The following is an 18,227-nucleotide window of genomic DNA, read 5'->3' as shown; positions in this document are numbered from 1 at the left end:
ATCAATATTTTTCATGGTTGTACACACGAGTCATAGTTTACGGTTGCTTTGAATTCCTGCGAAAATGGATGATACCAGTAATACCACTTGCTGTCCGCAGTATGATGAGGTGTATGCAAATTACTCCCGCCGACAACTCGCAGCTGCCGTTTGCGCAATCATCTCCATCGTTGGAACTACGGGTAACGTGCTGGTCATCGCCGCAGTCATTTTATCCAAGAAACTCCAGCACGCAACCAACATGTTTGTGTTCAATTTGAGTATCTCTGACCTTTTGACTTGCACATATTACGTTCCTGTGGCGATTGCAGCAATACTAGTCGATAGTCAAACTGTGAGAGACGTTCCTTGCAAAGTTGCGTCTTTCCAGTTTTTCCTTTGCCTGGGGTGCGGCATCAACAATTTAGCCTTCATTGCCGTCAACCGATACCTCCTGATAACCCGAAGCAAGGTCAGGTATCGGAAGCTCTTCAGTAGGCAACGGACTCTCGCGGCCATCGTTATGACCTGGACAGTACCAATGTGTATCATCCTCATTCCGGTTTCAACCGCTTACATCAGACTTGGCTTTGAGCAAAAAAACTCCAGCTGTTCATGGGTCCTTTCAGATTCCTCCCCCAACTTCAGCATTGTACTTTTTGTGACGTTTTTCCCGGTCCAGGTTTCTGCCATATTCTGGAGTTACCTGAGGGTTTTCCAACACATTCACAGCCACACCAAAAGAGTCCGACACTGGACTAACCCCATTGATGTGGCTGTTGTCATGGAAGTCCAAGAACCCCAGGCATTCGTGCGGCCTCCGAAACGCAAGAAACTCCAGACAGAAGTCACCAAGAACCTGTTCTACGTGGTTTGTTTCTTTGTGCTCTGCGTAGTACCGTACAACTTAAGCCTGGTTCTTGATCAGAAAGGCACATTTGCCATCATCGCTGGCATTATTCTCCTTAGCAACAGTTGTGTGAATCCCATCATATACGCCGCCATGCACCCCCACTTCAGAACCGTGTTCCGCTGCATCATTCGGGGGAAAATTTCACAGATACCGGGGAGGCGCTCTTGCCGATTAGTCCGGTGAAACCTTTCGAGTTTTCAACCAACATGCGGCTATCTTAAAATTGAAAAAAAGAAAGTAATCTGATAACTAAATAAATAAATTTGGGATAATCGTCTCTACTTGCAGCAGAAGCTGAATTGTGAGGGATGCAGCAACAATGAGCTGCAGGCATGTAAAGGCGCCTTACATGTAGACAGCCGACATGACCCACGTCTTACCATGGAACACAGCAAGATCGAAAGTGTTGATTTTTGCGGAGGGAGGAAAACCGGAGTTCCCAGACAAAAACCCCTGTGGCACACGAGAGCATCAACAAACAACTCTACTCACATATGATCCAAGCCATGCCACCCACTAAATAAAAAAAAAATACGGCAAAATTTGTTCCAGTTGCAAGGGTCATTTGTTGCACTCTATTTCCACAAATCTTCAAGAGAAGAGAAAGCAAACAGAAAAAGAAACGAAACCTCTTGGAAAAGACACACTATCTACAATTCAAAGTCTGCACCCCTCCCCTTTAAGGTAATAAGTTATTCAGTATCCAAACAAATTGAATTAAGTTGGGCCATGTTTTAAATAGGACTTGACATGAACAAGACAGGTTGCACTTACATGTATGTTACTGGATTCAACAGCGGTCCCTTGCTCTATGGTATATGGGTCATTCCACCGGGTTGGGGAACAATGTGTGACATATGACCATATTAAGGAAAGCATGAATGCCTTGCTAGCAGTTGCTCTACATAATATTTGTTGTTGGGTGTTTCACCACTGCAGAAAGTTTGAAATGATTTCAATGTATTTTGCCAAAAATATGAGCAAAAAATGTCATTTTGGATGTAACATTGACACCGTCTCAGTGTTACGTCCAAATGTGACATTTGTACTTTTTTTTTAAATTTCTGCGAAACATCACCCAAATTCACTTTGCGTACTTCTTACTATACATGCAACACAATAAGAAAGGCTTTTGTTACGGTAGTCAGGTATCAAATGGAGCAGAAATGATAGCTTGGTTGTGTGGATGTAACAATGACATGGTGTAAAACCCAATGTCACACTTCCATTGAGTGATTTTTTACACCGTTACATCCACACTTGAGGTATTGTTTTTGCTATATTTGAACCCCGACTATACCAAAACAAAAGTTTTTCTTGGTGCTTAGGTGTCCAGTTGTAAATATGCAATGTCAGTTTGGGTAATATTTTAAATACGTGTAAAAAATGGCAAAAAAAGAATATTTGGATGTAACATTGACACGGTGTCAATGTTACATCTGAATTAATACATTTTTGCTCATATTTTTGTCAAAATACTTTCAAATGATTTCAAACTTTCTCAAGTATTGAAACACCTTAAGACAAATATTATGTTGAGCAATTGTTTAGAATGCATTGATACTTTTAATAGTATAACCAAATATATGGATGTAACATGCACTGCTTCCCAACCCGGCGGAATGACCCATATCCTACTTGCATATGTTTTGTTGCAAAATGGATACAATGACAAAAGAATCAAAGAGTAGACTACCAGTACATATGTACATGTAAATCTGCTCCAGAAGACAGACAGGGCACCATGTTTGAAACTTCGCGTTTAATACCAAAGCGGTTCTTTTCAGAACCACAACATGACACACAAGAGCTTTGACTACATGGTACTACCGGTACCACAACCCCTAACGTGTACAGACTAAATCTGATGAAGAAGTTGCTACAAATTCTTTTACAACATTTTATCTTAAGCGAGGAAAAGTTGTACATATCTGCTCTACATGTATAATGTATTCTTGATAAACATGCTTGCACATACTTTCTTGATAAACATGCTTGCACATCAATTTGTTTAGTATGAGGCATACAGTTAAGGACGGTTCACACTATTAAGTGCGAATTGTGTTCGCAAATGCAAATTTGTGACTTCAGGACAAATATTTGCGCTGTAAATTCGCAAAAGTTGAACATATTTCAACTCAGGAAACTTCACAGCAAATGATTCGTAACGTGAAATTTGTTTCGCATTCCCTTTTGTGTGAATTACTAACCAACCTTTATTTTGGTACCAAAACCAACCGTTGGACCTGATTTCTCAAAGCCAGTCACAAGTAATTGTTGGGGGAAAAATTATCAATTTTCTGTTAATTTGACTGTTAGGCAAAAAAAAAAAATATTCGGTCTCTGGTCAGACCAAAGTTCCGGAATTGACGCGGGGACGCGTCTTTTTTTTTTTTTTCTTCAAGCTTGGATTGTACAGACAAGGTGGGGTACTATTTTGCTTTTTTGGTGTCCTCATGTACATTGGTGTCCTCCATAATTTGCCTTGGTGCTCTCGATCATTTGCCTTGGTGCAATTTCCCATTCCTTGGTGCTCTTTGGTAAAAAAAATTGAGGAGGTGCGGCAATAGAGGGCGCTGTTGGAGCTACCGCGGAACATTTTGGAGAAAAAAAAAGATTGACGCGCATGATTAAAATCGACGCGCGCACTGACCAGAGACCGACTTATTTTTTTTTTTGGCCTTATTTCACCTTATTTCACTTTATCTATTTCAAAATTTTCCACAGGAGCATCAGTGTAAGTGTGAAAAACAAGAGTAAGAAAGCCTAGTATATATAGCTAGTCCAACAGCACACAAAATTCTATTCAATTGATTTAGGAAAGCTTTTCACTGGAAGTATTTTCATGCAGCTGTGCTAATTCACAATGGGTTCAATTGGGCAAATTCATTATGAGGTAATCCTATACGATAGCACTGCCCGGCTCACAAGGGGGAGTCAGTCAGTCAGTCAGGCAGTGAGTGAGACACATGTAGGAACAAACTAGGCTACCGTAGTTCTCTGGTACCAATCACAAATGAGTAAGTAATATCAGCCAAAAGAAAAAAATATAGTTCTGATTACCGGTAATCTACATTGTACACAAACAATAGGTGACACATTCAAAAGATGGAATATGCGTCGGGACGATAAATCAATATTAGGTTTGTCCCTTCACCAATGTATTTAACACTGTATACGCAGTGTGTTACCTCCCGAGTGAAAGTTGGGGAAAAAAAATCACTCGGGTGGGACTCAAGCCCACGACCTCCTGCTTTCTAGTGCAGACGTCTCACCACTCGACCACCGAGCTTGCAGGATCAGTTGGCTGGCTCGAATCTGATGTACATGTAGCAGCGGGTCACGCAATTAAACTATACATCAGATGGAATCTCAGTCAGGGTGATAAATCAATATTAGCTCTTATTGCCCTTCCCTGACGTAAGCTCTGCTGATTAGCAACTGATTAATCTATTAGCTAATTAATCAGACCATTGGTCAACAACTTGCCACTGATGTGAAAATGCCAGGCTGTGACAAGAAAGCAGTAAAATTTACAGTGATTTAATATAACTTGTACGCCTCCGTCACCATTTACGCAAGCAAAGTCATTATTCTCCACTGGTGCAGTTAACAAGTAACCCGTCGCTTTTTTCTATTAGCTTGAGAGTTGCATGTTATGTAATCTGTTTTATCCAATTAAGCCTCAGTTGTCAACCTGCTCACAAGTTTGTTTTTGCAAATCATGTTTATATATAGGGCAATTCCACACCAAAGTGGACATGACACCAAAAAATTCAAATTCATGTGACTTTAACAAATTTGGTGTCAAATGAAAGCTAAAAGTCTATTTTTTCAAGATTTGAAGTCGGAATCTTATTTTTGATACATTTCGGTACCCAAAAATAGGATTATGTAACAATCCTGTTTTAATCCTAAAAATGTGATTAATAGTGATATGAAAGTATTCTACCATTACACTCACAAAAATAACGGAATAAATGTGTGCTCCGGAGGTTTTTATCACTCGTTTAATACCGCTTAGAGTCTTGGTGCTGATAATTACCCGAGCCGGAGGCGAGGGTAATTATCAGCACCCAGACTCTAAGTGGTATTAAACAGAGTGATAAATACCGACCGAGCACATATTTATTCCCATTCATAAATACCTTATCCGTAAAAAAATATCAAATAATTCGTTCAAAAAATCCCGATTTTGTTCAACAAGTTCACTTCATGCTTTTTGAAACATCCCTCTAGCAAAATAATGGAATGTTCAGCTGGCGAGTAAGATGTAAACAACCCTTTTATGGAGATTGACGCGCGCGTAACATGTTCTGCGCGATGTCACGCAGAACGCACCTGGGGCGTTGCGTTTTGACTTTAGAACTATAAAATTCTGACTCGCTTGTAGTGTTGCGCATGCCTACGTGAGGATTGTGAACGTTCAACCAATGAAACGGTAAGAGGCACTGGATTTTTAGGAGTCCACATTTTATTGTGACACTGGAAAAGTGTTTAAGACCAGCTAGCCATGTCTTTATCATCCGTTTAAGACCGGCCACGTGACGGGCTCTCGACCAATAGGAATGGCTAAACTGTCTGAGGTATTTATGAATATGTATTAATGCCATCAATTTCTGTCATGAGAAAGTAAAGGTCATGAAAAACTGACTGAAACTTTTTTTTAACGTTTTGCGTAATTTGTTTCGCTTCAGTGACTTCTATTATTTCAGCCTTCGAACATGTCCTTCCGTTACCGAAAAAATACATATTTTTAATTTATTCTAAAAATTTGCAGCATGAATGCAATGAAAGTTACTATGTAAAGCAAGTTTAGGTAGGCCTTCAATATGACATTATAGCTGACACTTCTGTACTTCTCGTTTTTTAATTACAATTAATTAAATCACGTCCTTCCGTTACCAAACTGGTAACGGAAGGACGGTAACGGAAGGACAAATGTTATTTTTATCAAATGTTACAACATTTGTGCTCATGTTTGAAAAATGAAAATCACTGCAAATACATGCATGTATAATGAGCATTAAAAGGACATTGATGTGACCCACCTTCACAAAGGTGGTATGAGCAGGGCAAGGTGTTCATTACAAAGGATGGCACAGGCATGTACAACATACATATATATATACGGTACATGTATGTATGTCTATGTACTCGTACATGTATGGAGTGGTTGCAGAAAATCATATCATAAAGTTGCTGCCATCGCCATTCAATTTGGACAATAGGGAAAGATACAATTTCTGAGAAGCCATTCCAGGAGCAAATTGAGTCAAAAATGAGACGGCAGAAAGTACTATTCCACAGTTTCATACAATTTGTGTAAGACATGTGAGGTGCATTTTTTTTTTTACAAATTATGCCTAAGTTAACAACCTCAGTTTGAAAGTTTATTTATTTATTGTTACCCGAGTCCTTCTGATTTGAAAATCACAGGCGTGTGGAAAAAGGCACACCTGCATTTTCTAGGCGTGTGATTTATCTAGGCGTGTGATTTTTCTAGGCGAGTGATTCTGTGGTCCAAGCTGGGACTGAACAATCTCGTATTTTTTTGTACTATTCGTCTTGGTTTACAAATTAAAACCGTTTTCTCTTCACCGACATACTTTTTTCCCCATAAATTATGGAGTATTTATGCTGTAAATGTATGCCGGGGTGTGCGGTACTGAGGGATTCAGGTGTGCGATTATTCGCACTTCTCGGGCAGCTTTTAGGCGTGTGATGGCGTGGGGGTGTGATCGCACGCCTCAAATCAGAAGGACTGTGTTACTACTGGTACTCTAAATTGTTATAATTTGATTTCAAACATTGAATTTAGAGTTCAATTAAAAGCAATACCTAAAAATTTGATTCTGATGCAATCAGGTCTACCGATAGATGTTTTTAACTTAAATGTAGGATGGTCGCCCCCCCCCCCCCCAAGGCTTTAGGTAAACCACTGGACCCATTATTAAAAGTTGTCGGTGAAACCAATATACTCAAGTGTTCAAATACTGTGTATTTTAACTTTTAAAGCTATAGTCCATCATTTATAGTAATAGTGCATTTTGTTCGTTTGAAGCAACAAAAGTGTTCAAAATCTAATGAAGGATACTGAACAACTTACTTGATGAAGTTTCAGCTCAGCTGAAGCTTCATATTCCGAGAAAAACAGCATTCTAGGATCTCAATTTAAAGTCAAAAGTTGCTAAATCATGTTTCGAATTGTTTTGAATTGCAGCTTTACGCGATGTCGCGCACTGATCCAACGAATTATAGAAACCGCGTGCGCCTGTGCGTCGTTCCAATGCTTGTGCGCGCTGCGCCGAATAACAAAACGAACAACTAATTTAAATTTTTACTACGGTGCTTCTTAAGAAGCACCGTTGGAAATGCCTTCGTTCGTTGATTTCTTCAAAATGAGAGCTTGCCAGAAAGGATAATTTTACAGGGAGTTTAGTCCCCTTACTATCTTTCAACCAGTATGTTTTTCATATAATTGCCCCATAAAATTCACAGAGTTTATGCAAAACACATGTAAGTTGGAAAACCCTTGTCCGTTTTACCGTCCTTCCGTGTCCGACCTCATAAATATTCATAATTCATGAACGAGAGGTATTCATGCCCCCAAAAAGTGTGGAAATTGAAGGTAGCATTACAGCAATACAATTGTGACATTTGTTTGATGAAACCGTGTTTTATTTCTCCATGATGTAACTAATAACAGTGTCTGTGATACACACATTTGAAATTTTGTATAATGAGTGAAAACGTCCTTCCGTTACCGTAGAATTGCACTATATATAGTTAATTATTAAGGCATGACTGCCTAACAACCAATGTGCCTTCACTCTACAAATATTGATCCTTCTCTACTTCATGAGAAACACAAAGTAGAAAAAAAACAGACAACAAATTCACTTAAAACACCACTGGAGCCTGGGCACTTGTTTCTGGGATGCTGCTCATTTGATGTTGTGCCAGATTGCTCTCTCGTTTTCTTGAGGAATGGCTGATCAAAGCAACAGCACGTCTTCGTCTGACGATTCCGTCTACTTCAGCTACACTCAGCGGCAGATTTTTGCCGCTGTTGGAGTTGCCATTTCAGTCCTGGGATTATGCGGCAATGCACTGGTCATTACTGCTGTGGCTGTCTCCAGGAAACTTCGCCACACGACAAACATGTTTGTGCTCAACCTGAGCATAGCCGACTTGGTGACTTGCGTTTTCATCGCTCCGCTACAAGCTGTGGCCGGACTGAATGAGGACCGGTAGCCGCTACCCTTAATCCTTTGTGAATCGGCGGCTTTTGCACTTCTAGTCTGTCTGGGATGCAGTGTCAATAACTTAGCCAGCATCGCCTTCAACAGATACTTTATGGTCACCCAAAGCAAGGCTAGCTACCTCAAAATGTACAGCCGACCGCGGACGCTATTAGCAATCCTCCTAACTTGGTTGGTACCCTTGCTCATAGCCGTCATCACAGTGGGAACCGGCTACATCAAACTTGGCTTCGAGCCAAGGTTTTCAACCTGTACGTGGATTGTATCTGACTCCTCCCCAAACTTTGTTTTCATACTCTTTGCTGCTTACATCCCCGTCCAGTTTGCCCTGATCTTTTTCAGTTACGCGCGGATCTTTCACCACATTCGTTCCCACGCCCAGAGGGTGCAACAAATGAACAGTCCGGAGATTCCTAACCAAAATGCTCTGCAGAAACAGAACAAACTTCAGAATGAGGTGACAAAGAATCTCTTCTGTGTAGTCTGTTTCTTCATACTGTGCATCTTACCTTATCACCTGGGCCTAGTGTTAGCCCACACTGGCCGATTTCTACCCTTTGCTGGCACCATTTTGTTGGCCAACAGCTGCGTGAATCCCATCATATACGCTGCTAAACATCCACACTTCAGGGAAGTTTTCGGCCGCATCATTCGGGGAAAATTCACTGAGATACCCGAGCGAGTCTCTTGCCGTCTATTCAAATGACAGTTATTTTCACAACCAAGTTCTTGTGATTTGCTTGTACTTCTTCATGCCAAATTTTCAGGAAAAAGATCAACTATGTATACACTGTATATCCTGGTATTAGTATTTCATATTGCCTCTGAAGCTCTCATGTCTTATCTACCGGTAGTACTTATATAATAAAAACTGCTCCGTTACTGTTCCAACAACTATGCACAGTAAAAGAAAGAGGAACAAAAACCAGCATCAAGCACAGTAGTGCACATCTACCGGTAGGGCCTGTTTAGAATATGCTCTTTAACAGGATTTCACACGGGGAAGAAAGTTGGAATGTGCTGGATTTGACTGTACGTTCTGCACAGTAACCACTGAGGCCAGAAACCTAAAGATTGGCCAAGAATCGGCATTCTGACCAATCAACACATTGGTTTTTATGATCTTGAGGATCTAGCCTACGACATTATGAGACATAAAGAGCTCCATATTTTCTTCAGTGTGGCAACCCATTAAAAAAAATTTTAAAAATAAAAACAATCTCTTTATTGTTCATTATTACATAAATTGACCCAGGTAAACAGCCTTTCAACTTTTTGAAAAGGAGCCGGCTCCTCCTTTTTTTCTCTATATGCCTCCTCAAAATGTGTAGGCATGGGCATCGTGAGGAGGCCCCCCCCCCCCCCCCCCCCCCCGGAAAAGCACAACAACAAAAAAGGAGGGAAAAAAGGAAGAAAAAAAGAAGATGAGGTGCGAAGTGCGAAATCATATTGCTGTTAATTTAATGCACATTTAACAAGGGCGTCCGCAGGGGTGTCAATGGGGGTGGGGTGGGCAAATGTCCCCAACTGAAAGGGACCTAAAACACGCTCTACACAATAGGCCATGGTATCGCAGTCTTCAACAAAGCATTGAGTGATGTCCAGCACCCCCTCCCCTTTCAATTTTTCCACGACCGGTGATTTCTCCCTTTGCTGCTTTCTGGGGAGAGCTTTGCCCCTCTAGAAAAAAATCCTGGCGACGCCCATGAGTGTAGGGTATTGGTAAGAAGTGTGTGTTTGTTCAAAAAATAGTTTTCTTGCACAGTCCATTCGCAGAAGTCCATTACATGAATTTTTCAACACAGCTTATGGAATATATCAGGATTAGACCTTAACTTTTTTTTTCGATTATAGAGTTTAAACAACAATGTACATACATATATTAAAAACGTGTATCCTGAGGCAATCTTGTCAGTGCTTTTAATAGACAGATCTAATAATTTAACCCCAAATAGTTATAGACACAAATTGATACAAGTTTGCTTTCTGAATTTAATGATTTATTTCTTTAATGATTTATTTTCCCTTTCATCTTTGCCGGAGCCCAATAATTTTTTACTCGCCAGCCGGGCTACCTAAGGAATAGTTTGACTAACCCGTCGCTGTTTTGACTAGCAGTTGGCTAGCAGGCTACCGCTAAAGTCAAACCCTGATGCTTGACAAAACTAAAATCCTGAAAGATATTTTGCTAGGAGTGAAATGTTAGGCCACTTTTATTTTACTTTTCCCACACAAGATCACTTCAGTTTATTAGCTGTTTACGGCATGCTTTTATTTTCTACTGGTATCATTCCCATGCTGCATTTCACACATGTATGTCCCATAATAGCCATTCAACATCTGGCCAGCGTCAAAGGAAGTATTTAACTAGGGGATTACTTTGAGTTGTGATTTTGTACTTTCTTCATTGTCAACAAAACTCCAAATGTTCATAGATTTTTTTTAAAGCAGCAATACAACCTCAACTAAAAATGATAGCCATACACAATTAATTTACGTTTTTTTCTGAAGAATGGAAAAATGTGAGTAATCAGCTTGGTAAATACATTTTTTGTAAGCACAAAACATTTTAGAGTGAACTCCATTTCATGGCCTTTTATTAAACAAAAGAAGGAAAAAAAGGAAACAAATTTATATACCTGTAGATACTTCCAGTGAGATAGTCGACCATCTTCATCAGATGCTTGGTCAGTTCATGACCTTTCAGCAGAGAGCGATTGACAGCCATCGGTAGCGGGGACTCCCTTCCGGCTGTGCCACCCTTGGCTAAGTCGGGGCTGTTCCTGGCACTGGAGGGTCTGATCCTCCCACTCAGTGGCTTGCCACTCCCACCCCCTGAGGATGGCCGGCTGTCAGAGGGATCATTGTGAGCTAGGTTGATGCAGGTGCGGAACATGTCTTGGAACCAGGGTAGGGAGAACTGGTACATGACGTCGATGACGGCAAGATCGGCAAGGACAAAATACAGCACGGCCCCTCGGGTGGCAACCTTGGTGAGCATGTTGAAAATGTTAAAAATTAGTATAAGTAGAACGGCAAAGCTGCCATGGATCGCTGTCCAAGGCGGGAAGGGAGGCTGAAGGTAGGGTTTGGGATGCAAGGGGATCAGGATTCAGAAAGATGGGCCAAGGTGTAGGTGTCAGTTTTTACAAATGCCAACCTAAAGTCTACTTATGCCCTTACACATGTTGTACCACATCACCACACTTTCCCCCCCCCCCACCCCCTATCATTACCCCTTGCTTCACAAATGGAATTTGAGCTTTGAACCGGCCAGCAGACCCTGGCAACTCGGTCTGCTAAAAGTAGCTTTAATACACAAGCAAGCATTGAACCAGTACCGTGAAGGCTGCACAGCTAAAACTCTGTTCAAAAGTAGCGTCTCTCAGACAAAAAAAATGCACACTTCAGAAGTGATCGCAATGCACGTTCTTTGTTAAGTAGTCACAACCGTAAAGACAAGTTAATCCCCTGCAGTGCCGTGCTTACAATTCTGGAAATTCATATCAGCATTAAATCTGCTCTAAGACTTGTTGCGCTCCTGAAGTACAGAAAAAAGACTTCATCAAAGTGTTCTCACCGGTAGATATTTCTTGCGAGCCAAATCAATCTTCTGCTGTGTCTCCTCTGATTCTTCCACTCTTTTCTGAACCTCCTGTGACATCCTTTTGCTCTTATCCAGGGTATCCACCAAGTCCTGATCATCCAAGATATGACCTGGTGAATCAACAAAGCAGCAACAACATCAGATTTTTTTTTTTTTTTTTTTTTTTTTAAAGGGGCACAAGGTCCTGAAATCCCTGAAAAATTTCATGTTTTGGATTGTTTACTTAGCCTGTTTCAAACATCTGGTTGAAAGGAAACCAACCTAATGTCTGACCATTCCCAAGAAAAGACGAAAAAAACCCGGTTGTTTACATCGGACACGACGGAGTACAAATACGTTTTTCGTGTCGTTCTCATACAGTGTACGATACACACATTGTGTGTCTCGGGAACAGCGGTGACCAATGACCAATGCAAAAAAAAAAAAGGTGGTTTCTTCAACGTCCGCAAAAGGCGAACACTGTACGAATGAAATCACAACTAGCATCCAAACAGCTCAAATTTATGGGGTCACAAAAGTGGACCCCGAAATTCGTTGTCGCATGCATAATACAGGAATAACACAAAAACGCCCAGTTTTTTAAAGGATAGTTGTGTGGATGTTTATTTCCTACTTTTAAATGTTATTTCCGATTATCATCATCTCGTTCAAAGCGCGTTTTGTAGCCCAATTGGGCTATTCCAGGACCCAGTGCCCCTTTAAGTTGAACAAAGAAATTGACCGTAGTGGAGCTTGAACCTGCGACCTCCGGATTGCCATTCCGATGCTCTATCAACTGAGCTATCCAGCATACTGGTGGTTCCCCATCCGTAAACCCCATCTGTGTACACTGATAAAAATGATTTTCTTACATTTCTTAACATAAGAATATCATTCTTGTTTCAAGAAATATTTTCTTGTCTCACTCCCTCGAAAATGTTTCCAGGGAATGAGAAAAGAAAACATTTCCTGAAATACGATTTTTTTTTTATACACACATGGGTTCATGACCAAAGTCACGATGCTAGCAACATTAGCAATGCAAACGGCAAACTTTTTATTAGAAATTTTCAATAAAGCACAAAGGGAAATAATAATAATAATAATAATAATAATAACACGATTTATAGCGCGCATTTTCGCAAGTTCATCCAATTCTGCACATCGGTGATGCAATTTGACAATCTGAAAAGGGCACAAGCTGCGTCGTTCGGTTTGGATGGATTGAAATCGAGATAAATCGGGATGTTGTCTGCATATATGTGGTATATCACCAAGTAGGTGCATTATAATAATGTAAATATTAACAAATTAAAAATTGGTTTATTTGTTAATGAATGGAGAATTCTTGGCAGTAAACTTTTATGGAATGAATGGAACAGTAGCCCCACATAAGCGCAATGAGAGAGGTTTGACAATAACCTCCTTCAATTCCTTTACAAACGAATTCACAGTAGTCAAGTATTTGAAATATATTGCAACATTTTAATAAACAATGTTCTAATTTGTCTGATGAAAAGAGGTAAATTAAAAGATTTATGAATAGAACACGATCGTGGGAATTTTTTCATCTTGAACAACTAACATGTGGGATAGCTGTTTTTTGTTATTTTAATATTTTTGTATGACAAACACATACTGTACGTGTCGGTATATTTTTCTAGGGCAGGAACAGATAACAGGTACCCAATACCCAACCGAAAATGGTCCGGACCTGGTCCTATTTTTTAAATTTTATTACCCACAATGCTCTTTGCAGATTCTAACAAAACTTTTCAGCGGGTACCCGACAGTTACCTGGTTCCATGCTTCATGTTAAAGAACAGAACAATGCAAACACGTAGTTTCTTCTCATTGTGTTCTCTCTATAGGTTTCTTCAGGTTTTGAGAGCTACGGTGCCGAGAGCTCTTTTGAGGAATCCTTGGTTTCATTACCAGAAATATTTAACAATAATAATAATAAACATGGGAGATGAAAGGTAGGGCGGATACCTTCGGATTTCTGCAGCAGACTGAGTGACTTGTCTTCTAGATCTCTCAGCATGGTCAGATCCCTAGCTATGCTCTCCAACAGCTCACCGCGCTGCTGCTCCAAGACTGGTTGCTCCTGCACAACAGAAATCAAGTGGTTAAGTAAACGATTTCAGAATTTCTAGCACTTTATGAAAACCCAATTCCCTGACTTTTCCCTGATATTTCCCTGAGACATTTCCAAAATATGAGAAATATTTTCACATCTATTGAATCAGAGGCACATGTAGCACAGCCAATTTGGGCAATTCACAATGCAGTGCGCCACCAAGAGTTTGCCATGGAGAATCCATTTTTCAAGTTTACGGTCGACAAAACATGGCCCATTTAAACTTGAGCTAAATATGTTATAGATTGGGGCATAGCGCTCTGCCGCCTTACAAAAAACACTTTATTGATAAAAAGCAAACAAAAGGACACATTTTTTGGATGCCTTTTGATGTGATGCTTGTTTGGATGTTATTGTAATACAACAGCGGGCATACTGATCTAAAAAACCCGACATTGGCTTTTAAAACAGGCTACCGAAGATCCAATACAAGGCGCCCGCTGAATGGTCGGAGTCTCGAGGTAAAGACGCAGTCTGTTTGGCATAATCAATCGCCGAATCTGCTCGCATATTACAGACCTTTACTGTGCAATGGGATATTCCATAGACTAGGGGTATGCATGAAGTAAGAAAAATTGAGCTTCTTTAATATTAAACTTAACTTATATTAATATTCCCGCTTAGTAGTGCTAAATACCGCTATACTCAGCTTCAACTCTATAAAAATCATGACACAAGTAAACCAGCCACCAGCTGATGAAGATTCAAACCATATTTTCCCTTCACCAGATTTAGCAGCAACATTTTCGTTAAAATGTAAAATGAAAAATGTTGTCGTCACAAATCTTTGTTAAAACTTGCATGTACATCAAAACAGGTTTGGATTTAATAAAAAAAACCTGTTTAAAACAGGACATGTCAGGGTTACAATTAATCATTTAGATGCATGTTTGGTCAAGCCTCACATTGTACACAAATGTTTGGGACAAAATAAATACCCTTCAACTGGTAGTGATAGATTAGTTGAAATGTCTCCAGTTACGAATTGCGAGTTAGTTTATTGCTGTCCCTGTTATTAATGGATTTCAGCCTAGAAATTTATAATAATATTATGTCCTCAAATATATTAATCACAGGGTATATTTTGCCAATGGAGTCTTGTAGAAATGCCTTGAAACACGGTGCAACATTAATTTCAGTGGATGTAACCCGAAGAAAGTTAAAGTTTACAACTGTGGGAAATACTTGGTATTTTGCATTACTCCGTTTTTCTGGTAAATTTTCTTTAAGCGCCTTTTAATCGGAATACCCTGAAAAGCAAAGAAATGAAAACCAAGCAGCAGAGTCATAATTAATTTAGCAAAACCAACAAATTAAAACCTAACTATGGGCGCAATTATTAATAAGAATGTGATGTATCGTAAAAAAAATGCATGTCCTCTGCCGCAAACTACCACAACTGCTTTGAAAAACAAGGCCTTAATTCACCCCCAAAAATAATGAAAAAGTGTTTTACTGCTAAGCACATTTTCATCTTTCATTGGCAAAAAAAGTGGGTGTTAACCCTGCCAGCTGCAAAGCGTAAAAACTTACGTCGCGTAGCTGAGGTGCTCACGCGTGAGGCAGTTTTGCTTTCGCGTATAAAATACTATTTTGTGGACACAATCCTTTCTCTAATGGTGAAAATATTATGAATGCAGGTCACCCGAACCCACACAAGATTGATTTCCCTCCAGTAGGTCACTCACAGACATTGTGGCAGCACAGTCATGTACATATACACTGCATGCACTGTGACCATTACATGTTGGATCGACCATTACATGTTGGATCGACCATTACATGTTGGATCCCCCCCCAAAAAGATGGACATGAAACAGTCGAGACAGCCTTTCTGTAGCTCTAGACAGCTGTCACTGGGCCAGCAGTAGAGGATGATCGATGACATTGTTGTGACGGCGGTATGTAAAACACAGAGAACTTCTTTTGTGCACAAGTGAATGGGCTTTGGCTGGAGGCCCAACTTTCCCAGGGGCGGCTGACCCCCAAGTGAACTCCTACAAGAAAAGCGACCATACCATCTCAAACCACAAGGTTCACTTTAGGATTACATGTAGTTTCAAGGAAATTGGGTGATAGCTTCATAAAAAAGTTAAGAAACAAAAAAAAAGTGCCTAGCGCGTGAGCCCCTGCGCAGCCCGCAGGGTTAAACAGTAAATACCGCTAGCTGTCTTGAATTTATTCTGTTCTAGCATGTCATCAACTTCATGCAAAACAAACTACGAAGAATCCTTCACATGTTAATTGGCCCACAATCAGCAGTGAGTGTCAACACATTTAAACCACCCTTAGTTCACAGGATACGCAGGGGCAATTCCACGGAATTATAGCCTCAATGCCAAAACTTCAACAAATCCAAACGCCACAAATGAAACATGTTTATTTTTTCAAAGTTAGCTATGTATTTTATTGAAATACAGTTTGTTTCTTACAATGTTTTTTAAACAGTTCGGCTGTTACTTATAAAGTACACAGAAAAATTAATTTTTATAAGCAAGTCTGACAACATGTGGTGTTTTGAGTCAATTTCTACAACAGCAAAAAAAAATGGATGAATCATTTTTTTATAAATCATTGTAGTAACTCACCGATACGTTTTATCAGAATAAAAATCCACTTTATGAATAAGCATTATGTCCAAAATTCAGAAAGTCAGGTTGGCGCACTGGTTACTTTCCTCGCCTTCCACCACCATAGCCCGGGTTCGATTCCTGCCCAGACCACGTGTGAATTGGGTTTTCAGTCCCTACCTGATTCCCTGAGTTTCCCCAGAATACTCTTATGGTGTTTTCCTCCCATCTTTAAAACTATTATTTCTTCTCATTGTCTTCTCTCCACAGGTTTCTTCAGGCTTTCGAGCTACAGTGCTTAGAGTACTTTTGAGGAATCCTTAGTTTCATTACCAGACAAAAATATGAAGAAAAAAAAAATGAAAAAATGTATGTCCGAAACCATGGAACTGCCGACACGCTGTGCAGACTTGAACAGTTTGCTCTGCTGAAAGCCGACTTAACATGACCACAACATGAAATTTTGTGAACTGGTGTGACATGGTCTATACAAGAATGGGATAAGAGAGAAAGTGTCTTGCCTGCTGAACGACGGTTGAGAGCAGCTGGTCCTGTAGCCCATCAAATGTAACAGTGAAGTTGATGAGGATGACTTTGATGCAGACGGCTGGTAGGTAGTGTGGGTTGGGCATCGTTGTTGTCATGTACAACCTGAAGAAGGAAGAACAAGAGGTCTTTGAATAACAGGACTATGGGCTCTTTGTACAAGTACCCCTTCAAATGTGAAAAAAACCAAAAGACGGGTGAAGGACACTGCATGTATGGGCCCATACTGAAGCCCGGTTCATACTCGGCGCCAAAGCGAAAGCGAACGCGAATTGGTGACGTCATGGCAAGTATTGCTGCTGCAAATCTGTAAAAGTTGAACACATTTCAACTCGGGCGAATTTCGCAGCGAACGTTTCTTGACATCAAATTCGCTTCGCATTCGCGCTGAGTATGAACCGGGCTTTAGGTGTGTTTCACTGTAAAGAAGCTGTGGATTACTGCAAATTCAGATGAAAAACTGGTCACGTGTTATCCAGGTCATACTCAAATTTGTTTTAGTAAGGCCTGTGAAAGCTGTGAAGTTCTGGTACCACCCTTGATAAGTTCGGCAATTACTTGCTCTATGATGACTAAGATTTGTGAGTGAAGTTTTCCGTTTTATTAATTTCATACATCATCTAATATGACCGCATTGTATCTATTAAGTAGCAGACTTATGCAGTCGGAAACTTTCATGAAAATGTGTTGTGACTGAAATGTTGGACGACATAAGCTGTTACTCATCTTGGGTAATAAAATGTGACGTGACTAATGTTACCCCCATTGCAGAGAGGGTACGGGTTAAAGGGGAGTCAGGTTGGCTTAGCGGTACCTTCCTCGCCTTCCACCACTGTGACCCGGGTTCGATTCCCGCCTGGGCCAATATGCGGTTTGGGTTTTCAGCCCCTACCTGACTCCGTGGGTTTTCCCCAGAACATTCTTCTGGGCTTTTCCTCCCACATCTAAAAATGTAATTTCTTCGCATTGTCTTCTCTTTACTGGGACCCATGGGAGATCAGCGGATTCCACTGAATGGGCTACCCAGTTAAAATAAGAAAAAAATAAATAAAGGCAGCATAACGAGGTACTTTGATAGATCTCAAACAATCAAGTCACAAGCTATAAACATAATTTGTTAATACAGAGGCATTACTTTGTTATTTTCTCCTCCCCCAATACTTGTGACTTGACGTTGACCTGACTTGTGATTCACTTGTGACTGGACTTGTGATTCACTTGTGACTGG

The 18,227-nt window shown here is 40.3% G+C and overlaps 1 protein-coding gene across 4 annotated transcripts in view; it reads right to left on the bottom strand.

Annotated features, from left to right (window-relative positions):
• Positions 1–18,227, bottom strand: part of LOC119741650 (dynein heavy chain 6, axonemal-like) — a 126,775-nt gene that overhangs the window by 16,571 nt on the left and 91,977 nt on the right. For all 4 annotated transcript variants that reach the window (XM_038217483.1, XM_038217484.1, XM_038217486.1 and 1 more), the window contains 4 exons: positions 16,975–17,104; positions 13,736–13,850; positions 11,738–11,874; positions 10,797–11,146 (listed from right to left, as the gene is read on the bottom strand). In XM_038217483.1, coding sequence (XP_038073411.1) covers positions 10,797–11,146; positions 11,738–11,874; positions 13,736–13,850; positions 16,975–17,104 — 732 coding nt within the window. The remainder of the gene's footprint in view (positions 1–10,796; positions 11,147–11,737; positions 11,875–13,735; positions 13,851–16,974; positions 17,105–18,227) is intronic.

The sequence above is a fragment of the Patiria miniata genome, unplaced genomic scaffold (genome assembly GCF_015706575.1).
Source record: "Patiria miniata isolate m_02_andy unplaced genomic scaffold, ASM1570657v1 HiC_scaffold_5, whole genome shotgun sequence".
NCBI lineage: Eukaryota > Metazoa > Echinodermata > Asteroidea > Valvatida > Asterinidae > Patiria > Patiria miniata.
This window is presented reverse-complemented; position numbering and strand designations above follow the sequence as displayed.